The 23,351-nt window shown below is 39.5% G+C and overlaps 1 protein-coding gene across 1 annotated transcript in view; it reads left to right on the top strand.

Annotated features, from left to right (window-relative positions):
- LOC136863445 (opioid-binding protein/cell adhesion molecule) overlaps positions 1-23,351 on the top strand; it is a 707,217-nt gene that overhangs the window by 513,095 nt on the left and 170,771 nt on the right. The window contains exon 5 of the mRNA XM_068225932.1: positions 21,916-22,129. Within this exon, the coding sequence (XP_068082033.1) occupies positions 21,916-22,129 (214 nt within the window). The remainder of the gene's footprint in view (positions 1-21,915; positions 22,130-23,351) is intronic.

The following is a 23,351-nucleotide window of genomic DNA, read 5'->3' as shown; positions in this document are numbered from 1 at the left end:
ATCTTGTAGAATTGCATAGCCGCCATCTTGCGCAAGCACCCGTAAGCCCTCTCATAAGGAGCTGTGTATAGCCGCCATGTTGTGCAATTGGCGTCGGGAAGGGCATCCGTCCGTAAAACTGCGGTTGGGCCCTTCCATGAGGTTAAGCTTACTGTCTTGCGCAAAAAATTAGGTTAAGCCCATCCAAGATAGCGGATGTAAGGTTAAGCTCGGTCTCTTAAGTGTCAGGAAGGGCATCCTGCCGGAAAATTCAGGTTAGTCTCTTCCATGAGGTTAGGCTTGCTCTCTTGTGCCTGAAGAGTTAGGTTAAGCGCACCCAAGATAGAGGACTGAGGTTAGGCCCCTCCATATGTTTAGGCTAGCATTCTTACGCGTTAAAAGTTAGGTTAACCCCCTCCAAAATGGCCGATGTGAGGTTACGCTAGCTCTCTTAGCCAGCGCAGTCAATGCGGCGGAGGCCTCTGCGAAGGGGCCTGCGGCGGCGGTGGTGGTAGAGCTTTCTCCCGAGAGCCCGCGGTGGCGCTGGCGGTGGCGTTAGAGGCCTCTGCGGTGGGGCCCGGTGTGGCGGTGGCCGCAGAATCCCTGACATGTACTACTGCTGGTTGCTGTCACTACTCTACGACCTCCTACAACCACCAGGACTCTCAGCTATCACCAGAGACGGTACTCTTCACACATGCGTTTACCGTGTGCGATACCTCAGCTCCGTTTGGCCAAGGAAATACCAGAATGCCACACTCCTGAGCAGGAGTGAAGCTCTTTCTGAGCAAGTGGAGAACTTCCTGCGGCCTGAGTCCATCCCACAAGCCATGAGAGACGCAGGCATCAAGTGCTTTGTGGCTCTATATGGGGGTCATATCGCGGGGGATGCTTTCGATTTCGTGAGGTATAACACGTTGGTCACTTCAACGAGCATAAACCTCACCGACGGAAAATGCCGCAGGCCACCATGCAGCAAGGTGCTAACTCCAAGTGCAGAAGTTGCGGGGAGTCAACTTGAATCCAACTGATTGGGGGTGGAAGCTGGCTTAGCAGGGACTCTCCCCTATCCCCATCACCATGGACCCCGCACCTCCTGCCCTTCTGCGAAAAATTTCATATAAGTGCCAGAAAGAGTGCTCTGGGAACTGCTCGTGCAGAAAGGCTGGGCTCCAGTGCTCAGTCCTCTGCCAGTCATGCGGTGGCAAATGGTGCATTAACATCCGGGATGCTCGGACGATGAAGATGACCCGACTACAGACTGTTCGCCTCTCTAAGCGTCCATCACAGCCATCGAGACACCATTTTCGGGCCATCTAGGATTAAAAGAAAGGCATGATTTGGCAACCAGAACACAATTCCTACATGATTTTTATTAATTTTCTTTATTGCGTGAATGTAATTTGTCCTTATAGTATGTACCATGATGTTTGTACAAGCATTTTAGAATGTAGGGATATAAAACAATGTTTGATGATGACGTAATTCCCCATAGGTATATTGTCTTTATCTGTTTTCATCAAACAATATTTTACTGTACAGTAAAAAAATGAACTGCTTGATAAATAAAACCACAAAAAGACCTCAGAACAGTTTATTTGCATTTCTCCCCCAAACCCACTTATGACTATTCTTGGTTATCTGCCATTTTTGAGAGAACCGCTGGGCCTATAGGTACCAGTCTCAAACGAAAGCTAATTAAATTTACTACAACTTCATTTCATATAATATTTGACGTCTGATGCGTATTTTAGAATGTATTTCACAAAATAAGTGACCATTTCGACAAAATGTCACTTTTTTGGGAAAATTGCCTCTTTTCGAAGAACTGTATCTTGGGAACCAATGGCTGTATAGAGCAAAATTAGTCTACTTTAAAATGTATATAGAGCGAAGATACCGGTCGAATCCTTCCTTCACTGAAATATTGAGCTAAACCTGAAAACCTCCGAAAGTTTCATGGTTTTTTGGGTAGAGCACCATCTTCAGGACAGCCGACAGTGGGGTTCGAAACCCCGGATGCGAGCTCACAGCTGCGCGTGCCTAACCACACGGTAAACTTGCCCGGTGGTCAGAAGATGGCGTCGGCAATCAGTCTCAAGCACTTTCGTATTTAACATGTTTGGTCCAGTGATTAAATAATACCTTCCCTGTCTGTGCTCACGGATGTTGACAAGCATTAAAACCCGCACCGTGTTTGCGAACATACCGACGAGTGGAATCCGTAGTAGCTGCCTTAATTAACGGAGGGCCATAAACAGTAAAATTTGCACATGAATGTGGTGGACTCGATAACTGAAATACCGCTCATTCATTCTACGACAATAGCCAAAGCGACGCACTTCAGTAAAGTATACGTTCACATGGAAAATGCAGTTTCGTATGAGAATGATTCGTGTTCATTTTCTAAGCGCTTACAATCTCATGTATGATAGTTCATATATCACACCCTCGCACTGTATTCAAAGTATGAGGTATTGTCATTATTCGATTTATCATTATTATTATCATTATTTCATTTGTATATTTTGATCTTAATATTTAAGCTGGAAGGTCTCCATATGTGATATGAGTGATTTGTTTTGTACAGTCGGATGGGAAAACAATGCTCTTTACAACTCGGAAACTTTGTACGAGTCATGTGGAGCAACCAAGAGTCCGTGTATGTTATTACTGTCTTGGGATCCGGAAGATATTCAGGGCGTGATCTTTATACGACAAGAGGATGTTCCAATATTGATTGGCTGGCCAGGTTCATTCTAGACGTATCATGTGAGAAGAAGGGGGAAGCCGAGGTCCTTTTAGGCATGTGAGAAAACGGCAGAGAGGATAGGACTTAAAACTTTGGTAGGAAGAGGATATGTAACTTTGGTAGAACGTGGTTTGATGATGTTTTGTGGAATGTGAACTGTGGTAATAAGCTGCAACTATGGAGTGCTTAGGAACTTGTTATTGTATAACTTGTAGTGGCTTGATATTATATGTTGGTGAAAGCTATGGGTTACTGTATCTCAGACATTCCACAATTTATGTTCTGGAACAGCGAGAATGTGTTGCTCGACTGAATGTATCTTTAAACCGAATATTAGAGTCAGTGAACACAATATTGTAAGGTGCAGTACCTGCGTGGTATAACAAGTGCCAATAATGAGAATATTTAAGTTGTGATGAGACAAAGAGACACTGAAGGGCATTCATCCATATATATATGCTACGTAATAAATTTTCAACGGACTGACTGCAAATGGTAGCTTGGTCACCGGTTTTGGTTTCCTACTTTTTTGCTGTTGTTGTTGTTGTTGTTGTGTAAATGTGGAGTCTTCCAGCAGTATTTTGTGAGTGTATTTTATGTATACTTTTGTGTGTTGATGAGTTGCTCATGCACGGATATTATTGAGAATATAGTTAGTTATTTTAGGATCAGTGGAATTTTAGGTGCAGTTCCTACCTATTTAGTCGTTTTCAGAAGGTTAGGTAAGGCCTGAAGCAGATGTACCAGTACGCAGATTTATGTAGACGCCATGGGAGAGAGAATTATCAAGCTTTATTCGAATTTCAGGGATCCTTTCTGGTGAACTCCGACGCTCATACTACGGACAATTTCGATTAATTATTTTTATTAATTTATTTTCGTAATTAATTCAGTTATTTATACATATATTTTGAATTAGATTACAATTGACGCCCAAGCGTGAGGTGATTAAGTATTTTATTCATATTTGATTATTTTAATCATATTGCAATGGTTATTCATTATTATTATTATTTATATCTTTTAATAATATTACACCTGTATGAAGGTGAGAAATCATCTCATCTATGTTCATAAAGTCTTATTCGTCCCCTTTAGTCCCTCGTGATTTTCAGCCACGTCAACACTTATTCTAATATTTTGTCAATGTATTCACTGAAAGACTACACTGTAGAATAATACATGAAAGAGAGAAAATCATCGGCGGTATTTTACTGTGCAATGATAAACTACTTCAACAAGCCGATTATGTAAGCTTGCATTCGGGACATACCATGTCCTTGCAGACTATCAAGAGCATGATTTTACCGCCCAAGGAAAAATACGTTCGGTTTTTTTTCGGAGATGGAGTATTTGAGTGATTTCACTTACTTTACTGTTGTTTGGATAGTGGGTCATAATGGTGAAATCTCACTTCTTCTCACTTCACAACCTGAAATCGTGGCAGTCACTATCCATGTACACCTGACTTCCTTATTGCATCTTCTCATGTACTCTTGGAAACCCGTGTGGAGTACACATGATACACGACCTATTTACTGTATCTCTGAATATGTGTCGAAGGTTATGTTCAGCTTTAGTCACTGTCAAACCGGTCTGCAATCTTCGCGCGTTTGACATTCCTAACCTTGTTAACCACCGAAACACAGCAGTACCAATAAGTGTTCTTCGCCATGTACATGTGGTAATATTTCAATTTTATCCTACCCCTAATCCTAATGCCAACACGTTCTGCCATGTCTTAATAGGCCACCTTCCCCATTTTTTCGTGAACGTAACGTACTACGTGCAACCGCGCATAGTGAGAGCCACGGTAGGTTCACACACATCGGTGTATTGAATTCCCGAAACCCAATGCCATATTACCACTCACATTATCCGTATAAATAATTAGGAAACTTTCAATATACCCACGTAATCTGATGGGGTTCATCACATTATATTGCTTGGCGTGTTATGATCGCAGTGCTGATATTTCTTCAAAATTAGTAGCATGCTGCGTAAAGGGAAGACATCATGGGGATCACATATGTAATTTTAAATTATGAGGATGAAATCCCTACATCCATATGTGTGAAATCACCTTGTCATCGTTCTGCACTGGGGAGAATGCAAGAACAGTTTGAGTGGAAATTCTCAGGGGATATTTACTTACATAGCTCTGGAATATTTCATAGAACATCACAGTGACCAAAGTGATGTTTAATCCTTGATGGAATGTTAATCATATCTTACCGTAGCGGAATCAAGTCCATACGCCCGCCGCCATTGGTCCGACAGAGTCAATGGCTAGGTGCGTAAGCATTGATTGGGGTTCAACTGTGACACACCTATTACCGATGCTAAATGGGGTATCCAATTATGCGCCTATTAAGTCACGATCAGTGCGGTGATCAACAGCAACTCCCTTGGACCACATACCTAACAGTATGTTGTGCCCAGCGGAGGGTTTATACTCTGTGTGACCAAAACCTTCAATGTTATAGCTATGCATATAGCACAAGTATTTATATTAATGAAATGTACCGTATTGATAACACAAGTCTAAAAGATTTAGTTTTTGAAAATTCTTTGAAATATTTCAACTGGTTTACGTGCAGTTTTTTGCGTAGTTTTAAATGTGAGCATCATTCCTCTCTGTCAGACAAAAAATACTGAATATGCTTTATTAGTTCATGTCCATGATTTGTTGGCTCCTCCCAGTACTTTTGTAATTATTCCGTGGCTAGCATTTAACACACAAAGTTCAGAGGTGAAATCAGTGAAGTTTAGGATGTAGAGCATCAATTCAGTGTACCAAGTCCTAATTATTTACTTACTGTTGGAATATGAAAAGGGGATATAAAGCTACAAATCAGAATACTAAGCACCATTTCTTTAACTGCATGGGAAAGGATAAAGAAACCCATGTTAATTAAGCGCGCCGCAGATGGTTTTTCATGGCGTTGGAGTATGTTATAACTCCCCAACTTTTGATAATTTCACCTGTCTTATTGCCCCTGAAGCAACTCTAAAGCACGACTGAACCCCCCCCCCCCATGCCTGACTGTAGTGGATAAGCACTGAGATGCCATGCATTCTCTTTTTACACATCGACCAACTTTTCGGTGTTTTCTGCCAAACTGTTCGAATTTCGATTCATTCGTAAATAGCCAGCGTTTCAACTGATTAGCGGTCCAGGCCATAAACAAAGTAGAACTCTCAATTAAACAATTAAAAAGCTACAAGGCACGTCATTAAGACCTAGTCTTCAAAGAAATCTGGAAAACCTCGGAACATCTTTTTTCATAAATCTCAATCAGCTTCTAGTAAAAATGTGGATCATGGAGAAAATTCTGTTCATTTTATTGACAGCTGTCAGTAGGGATTTCGTTGTCGCAGTATGTCCTTGAAGATTTTCATCCTGAAATCTTCTCAGTGCTGCTGATCTCTCAACTGATTCATTTCTTATGTCAGAATTGGCACTGTTCACAAGCGATCACATTTAATAGTTTCTGCCAAATATTTACCTCCATATTTTTGACGTCACCTTAGGCCTTCCGTCTTAATACCTCTGGACACTTACCTCATGGTAATGTAGCCATCGTATAATGCACACTTCCATATGACACATGTTCTTGCTTTGCTATGACCTGCTTTGTATTAGCGAACTATTGCTGCAATAGGTATACTTTACACTAAACTATGTCTGCTTTAAAATTGCGTGTTCAACGCTACTCTGCTTTTAATTGCCGATACCTCACTACTCAGCTAATGTGAGCGACATCTGATGACTTGTAGATATGTTCGGTGTTCCAGAATAATTTATAGATAAGTGTTCATCTTAACTCCACCAGAATTTCGTCTCAGAATATATATTGTTCACCATTGAAAGGTAGAGTAATGCGATGCATGAGTGTTTCTACGCATTTCAACACTTAAATAAACTTAAATTGGCTTTGAATGATTAATCTTTCCCATTATCGAAGAAAAGCACTTGTGTTATCTAGCTTCTGAGTGGTAGCGTACGTCAGTGATGTTGGGAATTAGATTAACAAAACTAAGATCTCAAATATTTAATAGAAAATCTTTTTCAAAAATAGTTTTATATGATGAGAATTTTCAGCTATTTTTCATTCGTAAGTGTGTGAATTTATGAGGAAATATTGGCATGTTTCATTGGGGAGGCGAAATGTTAAAAATCTGAATAGTCATCATTTCAGGATGGCCAATGTTGATGCTGTTGTTCAATTATTGATTCAGGTGGGCTACTCGAACGATATTTTCCCATGAAGTTGACCACTGGTACTGACAATAACAAACACGTTTACAAATGTCATTATTTTGCCAAACTCATTGCATAATTGAAGGTATGAAAGAAACAATGTATGTCATAACAATAATGTGAAATATTATGGCGGGCGTTGTGCGCTGGTTTGGAGGGCGGGGCTTGTCTCTGTAGATGGACGCCTCCCCATATATCGCTTAGATTGTACGCTGCTTCTCGGAGCTTTGAGCTTCTCATATAACTCTTGGCTTTACCGTGAAAATGTTCGCGGTTTATTGCAACATTATTTCTCGTCTTCATCTGGCAGCGTCAACTATATCTTTTTCTCCATTTCAATGTTACATCACAGCTTATATCCTAAAGAATAACCTGTTATATTATTTGTGATACCCTGTGGATAGTATGTATGGAATTGTGTATTTCTTCTTATTAAAGTTAAGAGATCCTAATAGCGGGTAATTTAGGAGAACGTGAATCAAGAATAAATTTTTATATCAATTTTCCTAGACATACCTTCATTCCCATCCCTACTCTGCTGTGCGTTGCAGACTGAAATTCAGGCTCCCTTCAAGCCCGCTTCATTTACAAGACCAATATTTAAATAACTGCTTTTCCTATCAAACATGAAAGTGAGACTTTCAGAACAATACAGTCAAATGATGAAAACTGACAAGAATTTTAAAAATATGATAGAACAAACATAACTGTAACAAACTTATGACATTATATCTACATTTCAGTGGATGTAGAACTCAAATTTCGGAACTTGAAGTTTTGACATAGTCTCTACGTCAACAGAGGAAACAATTGTAATTTCGTAGCGCTTAAATATGTTTTCGAACTGGAACTGAATCGGTGACTGCTTTTCAGGGGAATGATCACTGACCTCCGGCAGAGCCACTCAGGTTCGTGCAACAGTGCGAGGTGTATTCACCCAGATAATATATGTTCGAATCTCGAGAGATCCTATGGTGTAATTTTCATCTGAAAATATCTTGTGGAGTCAGGAAAGGCATCTAACATAAAATCCTTGTCTAAAAAGAGTGGCTCCAGTGAATGTCGAAGTTGGTGTGAATTCATGTAGGACTCCCAGTCGGCTACGAACTCCAAACTATATCACACGAATGCCATTGAGACCAACAGTGAACGCGTGAAATATGTTGAAAATTAAGACGGAAAGTGTTCTTACAGATATATGAGCTACGGAACAAACTTGAAATTTTCCTCACTTATTTGTGAGTAATCAGTGTTCTATTATTCCTTCACCATTAGCGAGAAAATATATGGTATTAATACAGTTACTTCACTTTCATATGGTTTATAATATCATGCCGTAGAGTAGGTATAAACCCAGGGTTCTGGACCACGCAAGATCATACCCCTCAGCGTCGGCTCTGGACCAACACAAACTTTTAACCATTTGTTCCGGGGTATCTGTGGAACGCAGAGGGGTGAAAGAAGGTGCGGGCTTGAATGGGTCTAACTACAATATCAGGAATTGAATTAAAGTTTTAACAAAGGGTATATTCCTTTCGATATAAAAACTTAACAAATTTCCGCTAGGTGAAATAACAATGAAAAATCAGGTAAAATGCCAATCCTGAAACAAGACTTGGAAATATCTAAGATTCAGAACTTTAACCATTTTGGGCTTCAAGCCCATAGTTTTACAATTTCTGATCTACCAGCTCAAGTTTACAAAAATAAGCAATAATTTAATCAAGGGCAGAAATCCCATCATTCAAGATCACTTTCTCCCTAAATGACAATGTCGAGCCTTCCAGAGAAACCCTCCACTATTACAAAACTTTGAAAAGAGCTAACAGGCTCTCAGTTTCTTCCAGCCCTCTCAAGACAACATCAAAATCTTACAAACTCTGGCCTCTCAAGGCACAACATACAAATTGAAATACTTTTATACAGGATATCTAGTACCCAACCTACAGGGCCTTTGCGAAAAAGAACAGGTTAATAAACAGCCCGAACACAAACTGAACGGAGGCGTACACTGCGTTCCCAGATAATGAAAAAATTAAAACCTGAAGGGCTCTCGGCCGATGAAACAGGGACTATTTTAAAACTAGTGAGGTGGATCGTATGAAAATAACTTGAATACATTACAGGAAGAAAACAGTTACGAAAACGTAGTCGTCTCTAACCAAGATGAAGGAGAGCTCGAGAGGGTAACTCACACTCTATCCCCGATTTACAGTTAAAGATTTTACGAAATTTGTACATTAACCGAAAGAAGATTTACATTTCAGAATAGTTTGCTACATAGGAAATACTCGGACCTTCCCGTCAGATAAATTTGCAGAGACAGCAACAAAGAATTTACTTGGCCGTTACCTTGCAGATTTTCTGCCGACCGAAGAAAGAGGCGCCCGCCTCCTGCCTTAACACACACACTTAGAAGGCCGGCGATCAATTGACAAGGTAGCCAGAAAATCCGCAGTTTATATGCCTCAGGGAAGGTTCGAGAGAATTCAAGACTAATGCTGCCACACCCTCTCAGGTTTTATTGGCAAATTCAAAGTGAACAAGAAATGCGGGATTGGTTGAACATTAATTACAAAAATTTATGGTTGGCCAGATTCAAAACTGACGGAAAGAAAAGAAGTGTTGCCAACCCAAAAATAAATGAACATAGATCCAGTTATGGGAAAACTAGGAATACGAAACTTCTTTAATTTGTAAATTCTTCCACCTTGCACCTGAGTGCATGATCAGAGTGTTTCGGTAGTGCCATCTGTGGAAAAATGCCACACTTCTTGATGTATAGCAAAACAAAACAAGGAGAAATTCAATCAGTTTAGGCAATTTCACAATAATACAATTACTTAATATTTCAGTAGTGACATCTTCTGATTAAAGTTCCAAGTTCATGTAGTATCAGTTTCACTTTTGGGTCGATAGAGGAGTTCATTAAGGCGCTTATTTTGAATGGGCGGAGTTGAGGTGTACGTCCCGGTACACCATTCACAGATAATTTTGCGTATTTTTCTCAGAATTTCATACTTTTCCCCAAAAGTCACCCATTTATAGAGTAAAATATGAAAATAAATGTTTCTATAATACAAAAAATTAAAAAATCATCGAAATTTTCAGTAAAAATAATAAAAAAGTTGTCTATTTAAGTAAAAAATCACAAAAGTTAATATTTGTATAAAATTTAAAAATGAAACAAAAATCGGTTTTCCCAAAGGTAGCTGAAACCTTGAAATTTTATAACATAGTGCAGTGACTCATTTTATACATAAAAATTCTATTCAACTTCTTTCATTTCATAATTGCCCCAAGGTAATATATCAATTCCATTTTCATATAGGTAAAATTTGCACCTTGCTTTGCTTTGACTACCCAGTTTCAACTTCCTCTATTTTTGCAGGTTTCCTTAAAACTTCTTACAAATACAAGTTAATATAAATTTCTAACATATTCTAACTACATTTTCCTCCGTAATAAATGGAAGTTGAAAACAGAAATTCTACTGCAACAAATAAATACTGAATTACAGAGATATTAGGCAATAAAGCAAAAGCAACCAGAGAAAGATATGGATTATGGCTACTTACAGAAAATTTAGGTAACTCTAATCTTATTACAAATACTGTAGATATTAATCGCACAAGTGCAGAATAAAAATGACAAGAATTTACAATAACATCAGAACCTTTTCCATAATATTATGGTTGTTAAAATTGCAGAGTCTGCAGATTGCGAAAGTAACAACCAAGGAGAATTAAGAAATGGAAACTTTCTGGTGAAAAAGAAGCATGTCGTTCCTTTAATATTGATCTAAGAAGTAAGTTCCCTAATTTTAATTTAGCAAGACATGGAGTTAGAGAAAAAATACCAGATTTATTAAATTCCAATACACAAACAATTAAAGGCGTTAAACAAACGTTTAAAAAGATGTAGATATTATAAATAAAAAACTTGAATCGAGTTGTTATTCCATACAAAATAAAATTAGAAAATGTAAAAAGAAATACCCTTTACACATAATTACCAGATATATTCAAAGAACATAACAAAGAACATCATTATCTCTTAGAGTTAGATATAACATAGGATTTTGGACGTAATTTTAACGAAGAAGAAATGAGCAAATATTTAATAAATAACATTAATTGTTCAAAGCAGGGAGAACATAAAGAAGATTGTAATGTAATAGCTAACATTAACAATTGTGTTGGAAAAGATTGTCTAACGTGGTTAAATTATAATTCTAGAGTAAAAATTTACAATAAATTTATTTGATAACTAACAAGCCCAGAAGTTAACGAACAGATTGAAAACCATATTAAGGATGTTTTAAATTGTCCAGAGAAAAGATCAAAACGAACATTTTCTTCCTAATTAAGTAAAGGAAACGGTATTACACGATTGGAAGCAACAATTTTTAATTATACGAACGAAAATTTCCGACAAATAAAATAATTTAATCCAATACAAGATTGTTTATAATTATTAGAAAACTCGGGAGAATATTTCCAAAACGCGCCATTTTATTCTGTTACACTCGCTAAAATGTGGGAAAATTAACAGATTCATTACGAAATAGTTTTTGTCTTGTTTTTAAAGATCTGTCTATTGGGGTAAATATATACGAAAAAATTACCTGGGACACAAAATAAACTCCTAGATGCATCAGTGAACCAAGAAGAAATAGAAAAATAATTAAATTGGTTTTATCTGCTTTTAGTTTTAATTATTTTCCGATTAACTATATAGAAACTCCAGAAGATGTAGATAAGTCGAGTATTATATCTATAAGCCAAAAATGTTATATCAAAGCTTGAGAAATATACTTTACGAAACCTGATACTCTATACTCTACAATACCGGAAGATATAGATAAAGAAGGATTATGATTAACTCGTACAAAAATTTTTATTCCATTCGTGCGTATAAAAAGAATAAATACCCATAACGAAATCTATCCATATCGCATTAAAAAAATGAAACCAAGTAATATAATATATTTAGAGTCTACTGAGAAGAGAGAACAAGAACTAGAAAATATAGGAATCCAAGGGCGAAAACTGTCTCATTTGGAGCAAACAAGAGCTGTACATGAGGAATATAGCAACGAACTTGAACAATAACAACAAACAGAAGAAGGATTACGAGATTATTTTAGTAAACGTTGTAAAGACTTAGATATAAACTATTGTATTTATAATATTATACAAGTAAAAACAGAGAAGATTTAAATAATGAAGGGATTGTTTTTATCTCTTATAATGGGTTATAAATAATATCTTATTCAGCAGAAAATCCGTTTATGAAAATAAATGTAAATGAAACTAAACATTTTAATGCGCTTTCTTATCCTAATATAGAAGAAAATAAACTCCTAGATGCATTAGAAAATAAAGAAAATAATTTATATAACGAAGAAATAAAATAACAAATGGATAAGCAAGGATGAGCGAAATAGTAGGAAAGGTAAAAAGTAACTGCGAGTAAAAGATTAGGAAGTTATAAGAAGGAACAGAATTAATTATATCTAAATTATCTAAAATAGATTGTAGAGGAAAAGAAAGATATCAATTTATATTCGAAAATATAGAAAGTTGTTACGTATCTAATTATTGGTTAGAGAAAGAAATACAGGCCGGACAAACACATTTAAATTATAAGATTAAAGTTAAACTCGATAAAATAAAAGCAACTCCAAATAATGTAAATAAATATTAGTATTTATTGTTTAGATTATAACAATCAAATTTAGATAAACGTGATATAATTAATTCTGTTCCTTCTTCTAAACTTTATAATCATTTACTCGCGGTTACTTTTTACCTTTCCTACTATTTCCTCCACTCTTGCGTTATCTATTCGTCCTTTAATTTGTTCATTATACAAATTATTTTCTTTATTTTGTAATGCATCTAGGAGTTTATATTCTTCTACATTAGGATAAGAATGCCCATTATAATATTCAGTACCATTTACCTTTATTTTCATAAATGGATTTTCTGCTGGATAAAATATTATTTATAACCCATTGTAAGAGATAAAAACAAATACTTCTTTAACTCTTCTCTGTTTTTAACTTGTATCTATTACTTTATTTTAAGTGTCCCTTTAAGTGAATAAACAAATTTATTTCCATCTTTTTCGCATAATGCTCCAACATACGGAAATTCATTTTTATTATATACCTACGACAAAAGATATATATTGTAAATACAATTGTTTATATCTAAATCTTTACAACGTTTACTAAAATAATCTCGTAATTCTTCTATTTGTTGTTATTTTTCTAGTTCATTCTTATATTCCTCCTGTACAGATCTTGTTTGCTCGAAATAAGGGAGTTTTCGGCCTTGGATTACTGCTTTTTCTAGTTCATGTTCTCTTTCCTTCGTAGATTCTAAATATATCATATTAATTTGTTTAATTTATTTAATGGGATATGGATAGAGTTTCTTTTGGGTATTTATTCTTTTTCTAGACAAAAATGGAATAACATATTTTGTACGAGTTAATCCTAATACTTCTATATCTATATCTGCCGGTACAGTAGAATATAGAGTAATAGATTTCGTGAAGTATGTTTCTCCAGCTTTAATATAACATTCTTTCCTATATATATATATATATATATAATACTCGAGATATTTACATATTCTAGAGTTCATATATAGTTAACCGATGAATAATTGAAACTAAAATCAGATAAAAGAAATGTTATTATTTTTCTCTTTCTTCTTGGTTCTGTGGTAAACGAAATTGTACAACCGGTAATTTGTTCGTATTTTAGTTAACCCAATAAACATATTGTAATAAATCTTTGGAAACAAGACAAAAAGCAATTTGTAATGAATCTGTTAATTTTTCCCAATTTTAGCGAGTGAAACAGAATAAAATGACGCGTTTTGGAAATATTCTCTCGAGTTTTCTAATAATTCTAAACAATATTTTATTGGATTCAATTCTTTTATTTGTCGGAAATGTTCGTTCGCATAATTAAAAATTGTTTCTTCCAATCCTTTAATACCATTTCCTTTAGCTAATTTGGAAGACATTTTCTCGTTTAATCTTTTATCTGGACAATTTAAATCATCTATAAAATTGTTTGCAAGCTGTTTGTTTACTCCTGGGCTGTTAATTGCCATAACAATTTATTGTATATTTTTACTAGAGAATTAGAATTTAAACAAGTTACAGAATATTTCCTAACAGAATTGTTAATGTTAACTATTCGCTAGCCCGTAGCGTTACAAGAAACGTTTGAACTTCCCAACTTACTGTCAGAGGATTCCATGTTTTAATGCCTTGACGGGTTAGTCAAGTGCGACACGGGGCAATGAAAGTGCTGTTGTTAGGCACATGAGGCATCCTGTATGCACGTGAAATCCGCAGCAAGTGTGATTGTACGTTAGCTGAGCCTACACACATAAATAAAACGTATAACCTAACTATAGCTTTGACATTTTTTTGAAGGAATTAGCAGCGATGGCACGTAATTTTGAAAGCATCGCATAGGTAGAAAAGGAACACGAATGCAGACATATATAGAATGTATATAATGCTGGTTAATAATAATAATGCTAATAATAATAATAATAATAATAATTATTATTATTATTACTATTGTTATAATGATAATAATAATAAATATCCGAGCGAGTTGGCCGGGCGGTTATGGGCGCACAGCTGTGAGCATGCATCTGGGATATAGTGGGTTTGAACCCCACTGTCGGCAGCCCTGAAGGTGATTTCCCCTAATTTTCCATTTTCACACCAGACAGATGCTGGGACTGTGCCTTAGTTAAGGCCGCGGCCGCTTCCTTCCAACTTCTAGGCCATTTCTATCTCATCGTCGTCATAATAGCCCAGTCAAGATGTACATCCGTGCTTGCAAAAGATCCGGTCATTCGGAAGTTTTTATATGTTGTTGGGACCTAAACCATTAAACAGATTTGCATTTTCCAATGTGCTGCGCGAGCTGCGGTGTACCGAAAAAATATGAAATTTTCAGACATTTTTCAGGTTTTGCTCAATATCTCAGTGATGGAAGGGTCCGACCGGTATCGTCACTCGATATAGTTTTAAAGTAGATTATAATCTCTACAATTTGAGACCATGGGTAGGTCTATACAGCCGTTGGTTCCCAAGATACAGTTCCTCGAAAATAGGCAAGTTTTACCAAAAAGTGTATATTTTCGAAATGGTCACTTATTTTGTGACCTATCTTCTAAAATACGCATCCCACATCAAATATTATATGAGGTGAAGTAGTAGTAAATTTAATTAGCTTTCATTTGAGACCAGACTGGTACCTCTTGGCCCAGCGGTTCTCTCAATAACGGCAGATAACATTCATAAGTGGGTTTTGGGGAGAAACGCAAATAAACGGTTCTCACGTCATTTTATGGTTTTATTTATCGAACAGCTAATTTTTAATTGTTAAAGAATTGTTTGATGAAAAAAGAAAAAGATAATTTACCTATCAGGAATTACGTCATCATCAAACATTGTTTTACACTGACTGACAGAGCAAATGCAACACCAAGAAGGAGTGGTTTGAAAGGGATGAAAGTTGGGGAAAAAACAGAGACGGCACGGACGAATAATTGATGTTTATTTCAAACCGATATGCAGGTTACACAATGCGCACGGCATCGACTCAGTAGGATGTAGGACCACCGCGAGCGGCGATGCACGCAGAAACACGTCGAGGTACAGAGTCAATAAGAGTGCGGATGGTGTCCTGAGGGATGGTTCTCCATTCCCTGTCAACCATTTGCCACAGTTGGTCGTCCGTACGAGGCTGGGGCAGAGTTTGCAAACGGCGTCCAATGAGATCCCACACGTGTTCGATTGGTGAGAGATCCGGAGAGTACGCTGGCCACGGAAGCATCTGTACACCTCGTAGAGCCTGTTGGGAGATGCGAGCAGTGTGTGGGCGGGCATTATCCTGCTGAAACAGAGCATTGGGCAGCCCCTGAAGGTACGGGAGTGCCACCGGCCGCAGCACATGCTGCACGTAGCGGTGGGCATTTAACGTGCCTTGAATACGCACTAGAGGTGACGTGGAATCATACGCAATAGCGCCCCAAACCATGATGCCGCGTTGTCTAGCGGTAGGGCGCTCCACAGTTACTGCCGGATTTGACCTTTCTCCACGCCGACGCCACACTCGTCTGCGGTGACTATCACTGACAGAACAGAAGCGTGACTCATCGGAGAACACGACGTTCCGCCATTCCCTCATCCAAGTCGCTCTAGCCCGGCACCATGCCAGGCGTGCACGTCTATGCTGTGGAGTCAATGGTAGTCTTCTGAGCGGACGCCGGGAGTGCAGGCCTCCTTCAACCAATCGACGGGAAATTGTTCTGGTCGATATTGGAACAGCCAGGGTGTCTTGCACATGCTGAAGAATGGCGGCTGACGTGGCGTGCGGGGCTGCCACCGCTTGGCGGCGGATGCGCCGATCCTTGCGTGCTGACGTCACTCGGGCTGCGCCTGGACCCCTCGCACGTGCCACATGTCCCTGCGCCAACCATCTTCGCCACAGGCGCTGCACCGTGGACACATCCCTATGGGTATCGGCTGCGATTTGACGAATCGACCAACCTGCCCTTCTCAGCCCGATCACCATACCCCCCGTAAAGTCGTCTGTCTGCTGGAAATGCCTCCGTTGTCGGCGGCCTGGCATTCTTAGCTATACACGTGTCCTGTGGCACACGACAACACGTTCTACAATGACTGTCGGCTGAGAAATCACGGTACGAAGTGGGCCATTCACCAACGCCGTGTCCCATTTATCGTTCGCTACGTGCGCAGCACAGCGGCGCATTTCACATCATGAGCATACCTCAGTGACGTCAGTCTACCCTGCAATTGGCATAAAGTTCTGACCACTCCTTCTTGGTGTTGCATTTGCTCTGTCAGTCGGTGTATATGCCCACAAACTAAAATACTTGTGCAACATCATGGTACCTAGTATGAGGACACATTACATTTACACAAAAAAGAAAACCAATATAAATCATGTAAGTATTATGTATTTGTTGCCACATCATGCCTTTCTAATTATCTTATATGGCCCGGGCTTGGGCTCGCACAAAGACGGTGTCTCGATGGCTGTGATGGACGCTGGGAGAGGCGAACAGTCTGTAGTCGGGTCATCTTCATCGTCCGAGCATTTCAGCTCCACATCGAGACGTTGATGCACAATTTGCCACCGCATCACTGGCAGAGGACTGAGAAGTGGAGCCCAGCCTTTCTGCACGAGCAGCTCCCAGAGCACTGTTTCTTGCATTTACATGAAATTTTTCGGAGAAGGGTTCTAGGTGCGGGATCTGTGGTGGTGGGGATGGGGGAGAGCCTCTGAGAAGACAGTTTCCACCCCCAGTCAGTTGGATTCAAGTTGACTCCCCGCCACTTCTGCACTTGGAGGTAGCACCTTGCTGCATGGTGGCCTGCGGCATCTTCCGTGGGCGGCAAACGGGCGAGGTTCCTGCTCGTTGAAGTGACAAATGTCTTATACCTCAGGAAATGCAAAGTATCCCTTGCGATGTCACCCCCATATAGGGCCACAAAGCACTTGATGCCTGCTTCTCTCATGGCTTGTGGGGTGGAGTCTGGCCGAAGGAAGACCTCCACTAGCTCAGCAAGTGGTTCACTTTTGCTCAGGAGTGTAGTGATTTTGGTCTTTCCTTGGTCAAACGGTGCAGAGGGGGTATCGCACCCGGTAAACGCGTGGGTGAATAGTACCGTCCCTGGTGATCGCTAGGGGTCCTGGTGGTTGTAGGAGATCGTAGAGTAGTGACAGCAACCAGCTTCGCCCTTCGTGCTCTTCTGAAGGTAGACGTTTTTCTCTTCAGCGTCTAAACCATTGAGAAGAGCGAACATTATGACCCGATCGGCTACTGCTCTTTTTGAAAGCGCCGTCATACCGATCTCTCGATCCGCACCTTCTTCGGCAACAGCCACTTCTACTCCCTCCTTCAGAAAGGCGTCACAACAATGAAGAGTTATTAGGTGTCTCTTGTTGCTCTCATTGCCCAACACATACTCTTGAACAGTTTGAATTACTGTGGATTCCTCGAACGTCAATTCGTAGCTGGAATGAGCTGCGTTGCGCTGGAGTCATTCCGCTGTTTTGGTGTGTTTTTTTTTTTGTAGCATCTTCGGAGTGATCATCAGAAACGATGGAGACGTTCTTCCCAAAGTGGTTATAAGGATGTAGGTGGTATAACGAGCCAAAAATGCTCGAACTGTGCTCTTACGCTGCCACCCGACCTTGTGCAAAAGGTAGCCACCATCCAAAACGTCTAGAGTGCTGGCATCTATCGGCGCGTGTCTGGAAAGAGGAGTGAAGGCAGAGTACAGAGTGGATTTTTTGCCCTTGCGCTTCCCCTGTTCAATGAACGGAGACATCGGGAACGGGGCCAACTCACACTTGAAATCATACTTTAAATCCTCAGGACCTGTCAGTAAACCATTACTGATAGAAAGCAAACTGTCTTTGAGATCTTCCACATCACTGTTATCTCGGACGATTCGAGAAGGTCTCATGCCTACATGCTGCTCTCCACTAGGATATGAGATGCTGCAAAAACTTTCAAGTTCTTCACATATGTTCACCATAAACACCATTCCTGTTATCAACCTTGTCAGCATACTGCCGGAGATTTCCCTTCCTTGAGTCAACCCACCGTAGGTCTTCATGGATCGCATCAGCTTCTGTTCAATTGTTAGGTCTGACTACAACCCAGGCCAAAACTTCTCAGACCGGCAAATGGTGAATAACGGATGATCCCTTTGTGAACATGTCGTATTCACTTTTATCCATCCGACCTTGTAGAGCCATCATACCTTGACGGTAGAGATGCGCGCTCTTAGCGTACCAAAACTGTCCAGCTGCGTGGAAAAAGGGGAGTATCTTGTGGATAGTGTACAAATTAATGTTCCAATAAAAAATAAAACCATAAAACCATAAACAGACGTGAGAACAGTTTATTTGCATTTCCCCCAAAACCCCCTTATGAATGTTTTTAGTTATCTGCCGTTTTTGAGAGACCCGCTGGGCCTACTACAACTTCATTTCGTATAACATCTGACGTGGGATGCGTATTTTAGAAGATACTTCACAAAATAAGTGACCATTTAGAAAAAATAACTTTTTGGAAAAAATTGCCTATTTTCGAAGAACTGTATCTTGGGAACCAGTGGCTGTATAGAGCTCGCCATGATCTTAAATTGTAGCAAATTTAGTCTGTTTTAAAATAATGTAGAGTACGTATACTGGTCAGACCCTTCCTTCACTGAGATATTGAGCAAAACCTGAGAGAAATCCGTAACTATCATGGTTTTTTGGGTACACCTCCGCTCGCACAGCACATTGGCAATTGCAAATCTGTTTTTTAATATTGGTTTAGGTCCTAACAACGTATAAAAAATTCAGAACGACCGGACCTTTTGCTAGCACAACCCCCTTTCCATGTTTAACTTGACTGGACTCTTAAGACCTATCCGTGTCGGTGAAACGTAAAACCACTAGCAATTTCATAATAATAACAATAATAATACACCGAGGGAGTTTGTTCGAATGCCACTCTCGGCAGCCCTGGTGATATTTTTCGTTAGTTTCCTATTTTCACACCAGGCAAATGCTGGGGCTGTACATTAATTAAGGCGAAGGCCGCTGTCTTCCCAAACCTAGCCGTTTCCCATCCTTCCGTCGCTGAGAACATTCGATGTGATGTTTGATAGTTAAGAATAAGAGAGATTCACGTGGTAACACGAGACTTCTATTTTCGTAGTTAAATTTATGAGACCGAGCTCGATAGCTGCAGTCGCTTAAGTGCGGCCAGTATCCAGTAATCGGGAGATCGTGAGTTCGAGCCCCACTGTCGGCAGCCCTGAAGATGGTTTTCCGTGGTTTACCATTTTCATACCAGGCAAATGCCGGGGCTGTACCTTAATTAAGGCCACGGCCACTTCCTTCCACTTCCTAGGCCTTTCCCGTCCCATCGTCGCCATAAGACATAAAAAAAATTATGAGATAGGATTACGTATTTTCAGAGGCACACTCAGCCTACCCAGGGTACGGGTATCTGGATAATTCCTGGGGTCGAAAATGACCAGGAAACAGGTTGGCGCGGTTATTAATGACCCTAGAAGATTTTACCTTCCTGGGGTATTTAGGGCCTGTTTCATTGAGTTGCTTGCACATAACAGAATGTAGCACATGTTTTGTACTATGGATACCAGGAACTTCAAGTTTCCTATTACTGCTGTATGGAAGAGACAAACATAGGACTAATAAGTAGTAGAGAAGACGGCTAGACAATTTATATTTCGTTTAAAAATTTGCTTAACCTCGCACCAACACATGTAACATTGATGGCTACCATGCGATAGGAAAGGACTAGGTGTGGGAAAGAAGCCTTAATTAAGGTACAGCCCCAGCATTTGCCTGGTGTGAAAATACCCCCTTCAACGTTCGAACCCACTATCTCCCGAATGCAAACTGATAGCTACGTTATTAAAACCACACGGCAACTTTCTCGGTATGACGCGGACTAGGGCCTACCGTTACATAATGAAATAAATGATTTAACTTCCTTTGGACTTTGAAAACTTCTCCTTTATCAAAACTTGAATACTTTTAAGTTGAAAACATTAAATATCATAAGTCCTCAGCTGGCCATAACGTTGACGGGTTAGTCAAGCGCGACACGGGGCAATCAAAGTGCCAGTAAGAGTCTTAATCACTTCACATGGAAAATAAATCAAAATAGTTTGGTTGTTCTGGTGTAGCAGCCAGGACGAATACACTGAGGAACTTGGACCCAGTATGGAAACTTTTATATTCGTGTACAGGAAGCAGATACGTTCACTGAAGAGAAGAAAGAGGAATCTCATTAGGAAATAGTAATACGAAAATTGAGAGAAAGATTCGGATATTGTTGTTGCAAAGACCTGAAATTATGGCATTAATTCGAAAACGACCCTTTTTATCTTTAGACATTGCTTCCCGCAATTATGCGAGGAATTGAAAACTCATCAGTGCTGGAGAGCTTACACTAACGTAGGTAGTGAAAAACCCATCGCGCAAAAGGCCCGAAGGGCCATGGCCTACCAAGCGACCACTGCACATCCCGAAGGCATGCAGATTATGAGGTGTCGTGGGGTCAGCATAACGAATCCTCTTAGCCGTTAGGTAGTCTTGAATCTCTAGACCGGGGCCTCCATCTCACCGTCAGATACCTCCTGAATTGTAATCACGTAGGCTGAGTGGACCTCAAACCAGCCCTCAGATCCCGGTAAGAGTCCCTGACATGCCCGGGAATTGAAGCCGGGGCCCCTACACCGTTGGTCGAAATGATAATAGCAGGTTGAAAAATTGAAATCTTATCAAACAAGCACTAAATATTACTGCTTAGACATTGTTTTGCCTACAATATAAGAAAACGTTAATTGAGAAAACAGGTACCGGTATGTAATATGAAGTTAATCACATATTGTATAATGTGTATGAAAAATGGATTGTATTTGGATAAAAACAATTGACATAAATGTACCGTACCTCAATAACACCTGCAACTTTCTCAGTAAGAAAACATACTTTTGTCAATTTGTGTTTACTTTGTCAGAAATTACACTAACATGTAACATAACAAGCAGCTGGAAACTGCAGATGATGCTGATGATGATGGAACGTAATATGTCATCAGTCAACTCAGACTGAGCTTATAATATACTGTAAGGTTATCAGCCATGCCTTTAATATCAAATTTAAAATGCCTAATATGATCATGTCTGCCAATGAAAACACCGTAATTCTGATAATGAGGGGTACCTAGTGCACTATTGGATGTTAACTTAAAAGTGATGAAGTAGTTTGTAGGTGAGCAGCGCCAGTGAGAAGAGGTGATGTTTGTTTCAGAGTCCAACTCCGCCTCAGTACGTGTTCTGGTACCACAACGACCGTATGATCAACTACGACACTTCCCGGGGAGGTATCACAGTGGACACCGAACCTGGTCCTAAGACGCAGAGCCGTCTCACAATCCGGGACGCGCATGACACGGACTCCGGCAACTACACATGCAGCGCTTCCAACACGGAGCCTGCCTCCATCTTCGTGTTCGTCTCCGAAGGTAAGCATTTCCAGTCCTCTTTACTTACTCTTGGCACGTCATAGTGGTTATAACATTATTATTTACTTCATTACGCAATTAGAAAATGTATTGTGCAAGGTGGTAGGTCTAACCCCCAAAACAGAAATGAGACGAGAGGAAGTGACACACATGCTGATAAGTTAAATACTTGTGATACGAACAGTGACTCTGACGAAACATCAAGCGATGTGAATGTGCTGGTTATATTTTGCATATTTATCGGTTTATTCCATGAAAGATTGTTGATCACTTTTTCAAAGGCAAGGATAGAAGAAAGAGTATTCTGCTCAGTATCAATGAACAGGCAGTGAGTGGTTAAATTCCCGACATGGTATGACACACTGCTGATTCATCCTCAGTGAAAGGGTTAGTGTTGATTGTTAGGAAAGTACGTAACAGATGAGCGTGCCTTACGCAATTTGTTGAAGGCACCTACCTTTTGTTTATTACTCCGCGAGTACTTCACATGGCGTACGGAGGAAACTATGATCCAATGAACCAATTGCGTTCCACCATTATCGAAAAGCTGTCCATATTTCATCTAAAGGAAACAAGTGCTTTCTATGTTCTACCAGGAATTCAAATACCGGTACTAAAAAAGATGAAATTCGAATGGTGAGTTTAACTTCGTGAGGTCTTCTCTGACATGCCATGATTTATGTTGGCTACGGATATCTGTCGATACACTTATAAAGTGACTGTTTGAGAAAGCCCAGATCTATTGCAATGAAATTTACCAGGAGGATCTGTTCACGTAACAGAATATTGCGGCACGCCTTTCGTTCTACGAAAGCTGTCTGCAGTATGGAAACATGAGTTCTTCTGCAATTGTCTCCATTGTGATAAGAAACTATTACATTAATAGCTTGAACGCTTATACCTAGATGACGAAGATTTCATACTTGATCATATTTTAAATTCCGTTGTAAACAACCATGTACAATATCCTCATGTATTCATATAATGTACGTATTAGTGAAAGAGGTTTTTAGAGCAAGGCACTCAACAGGGTGAGCAACATAAAGCGGAACCAGCCCCGTAGAACGGCAGCGCAGCCTACATACGGGAAGCAGGTGAGTGACAGGAAGTTCGCAGTAAATACATTGTCGCGTAAGCTATTTCTAACTAACTAACTAACTAACTAACTAACTAACTAACTAACCAACTAACTAACTAACTAACTAACTAACTAACTAACTAA

Source organism: Anabrus simplex, chromosome 2 (genome assembly GCF_040414725.1).
Source record: "Anabrus simplex isolate iqAnaSimp1 chromosome 2, ASM4041472v1, whole genome shotgun sequence".
Taxonomy (NCBI): domain Eukaryota; kingdom Metazoa; phylum Arthropoda; class Insecta; order Orthoptera; family Tettigoniidae; genus Anabrus; species Anabrus simplex.
Note: the sequence above shows the minus strand (reverse complement) of the source record. Positions and strands in the feature narration are given on the sequence as shown.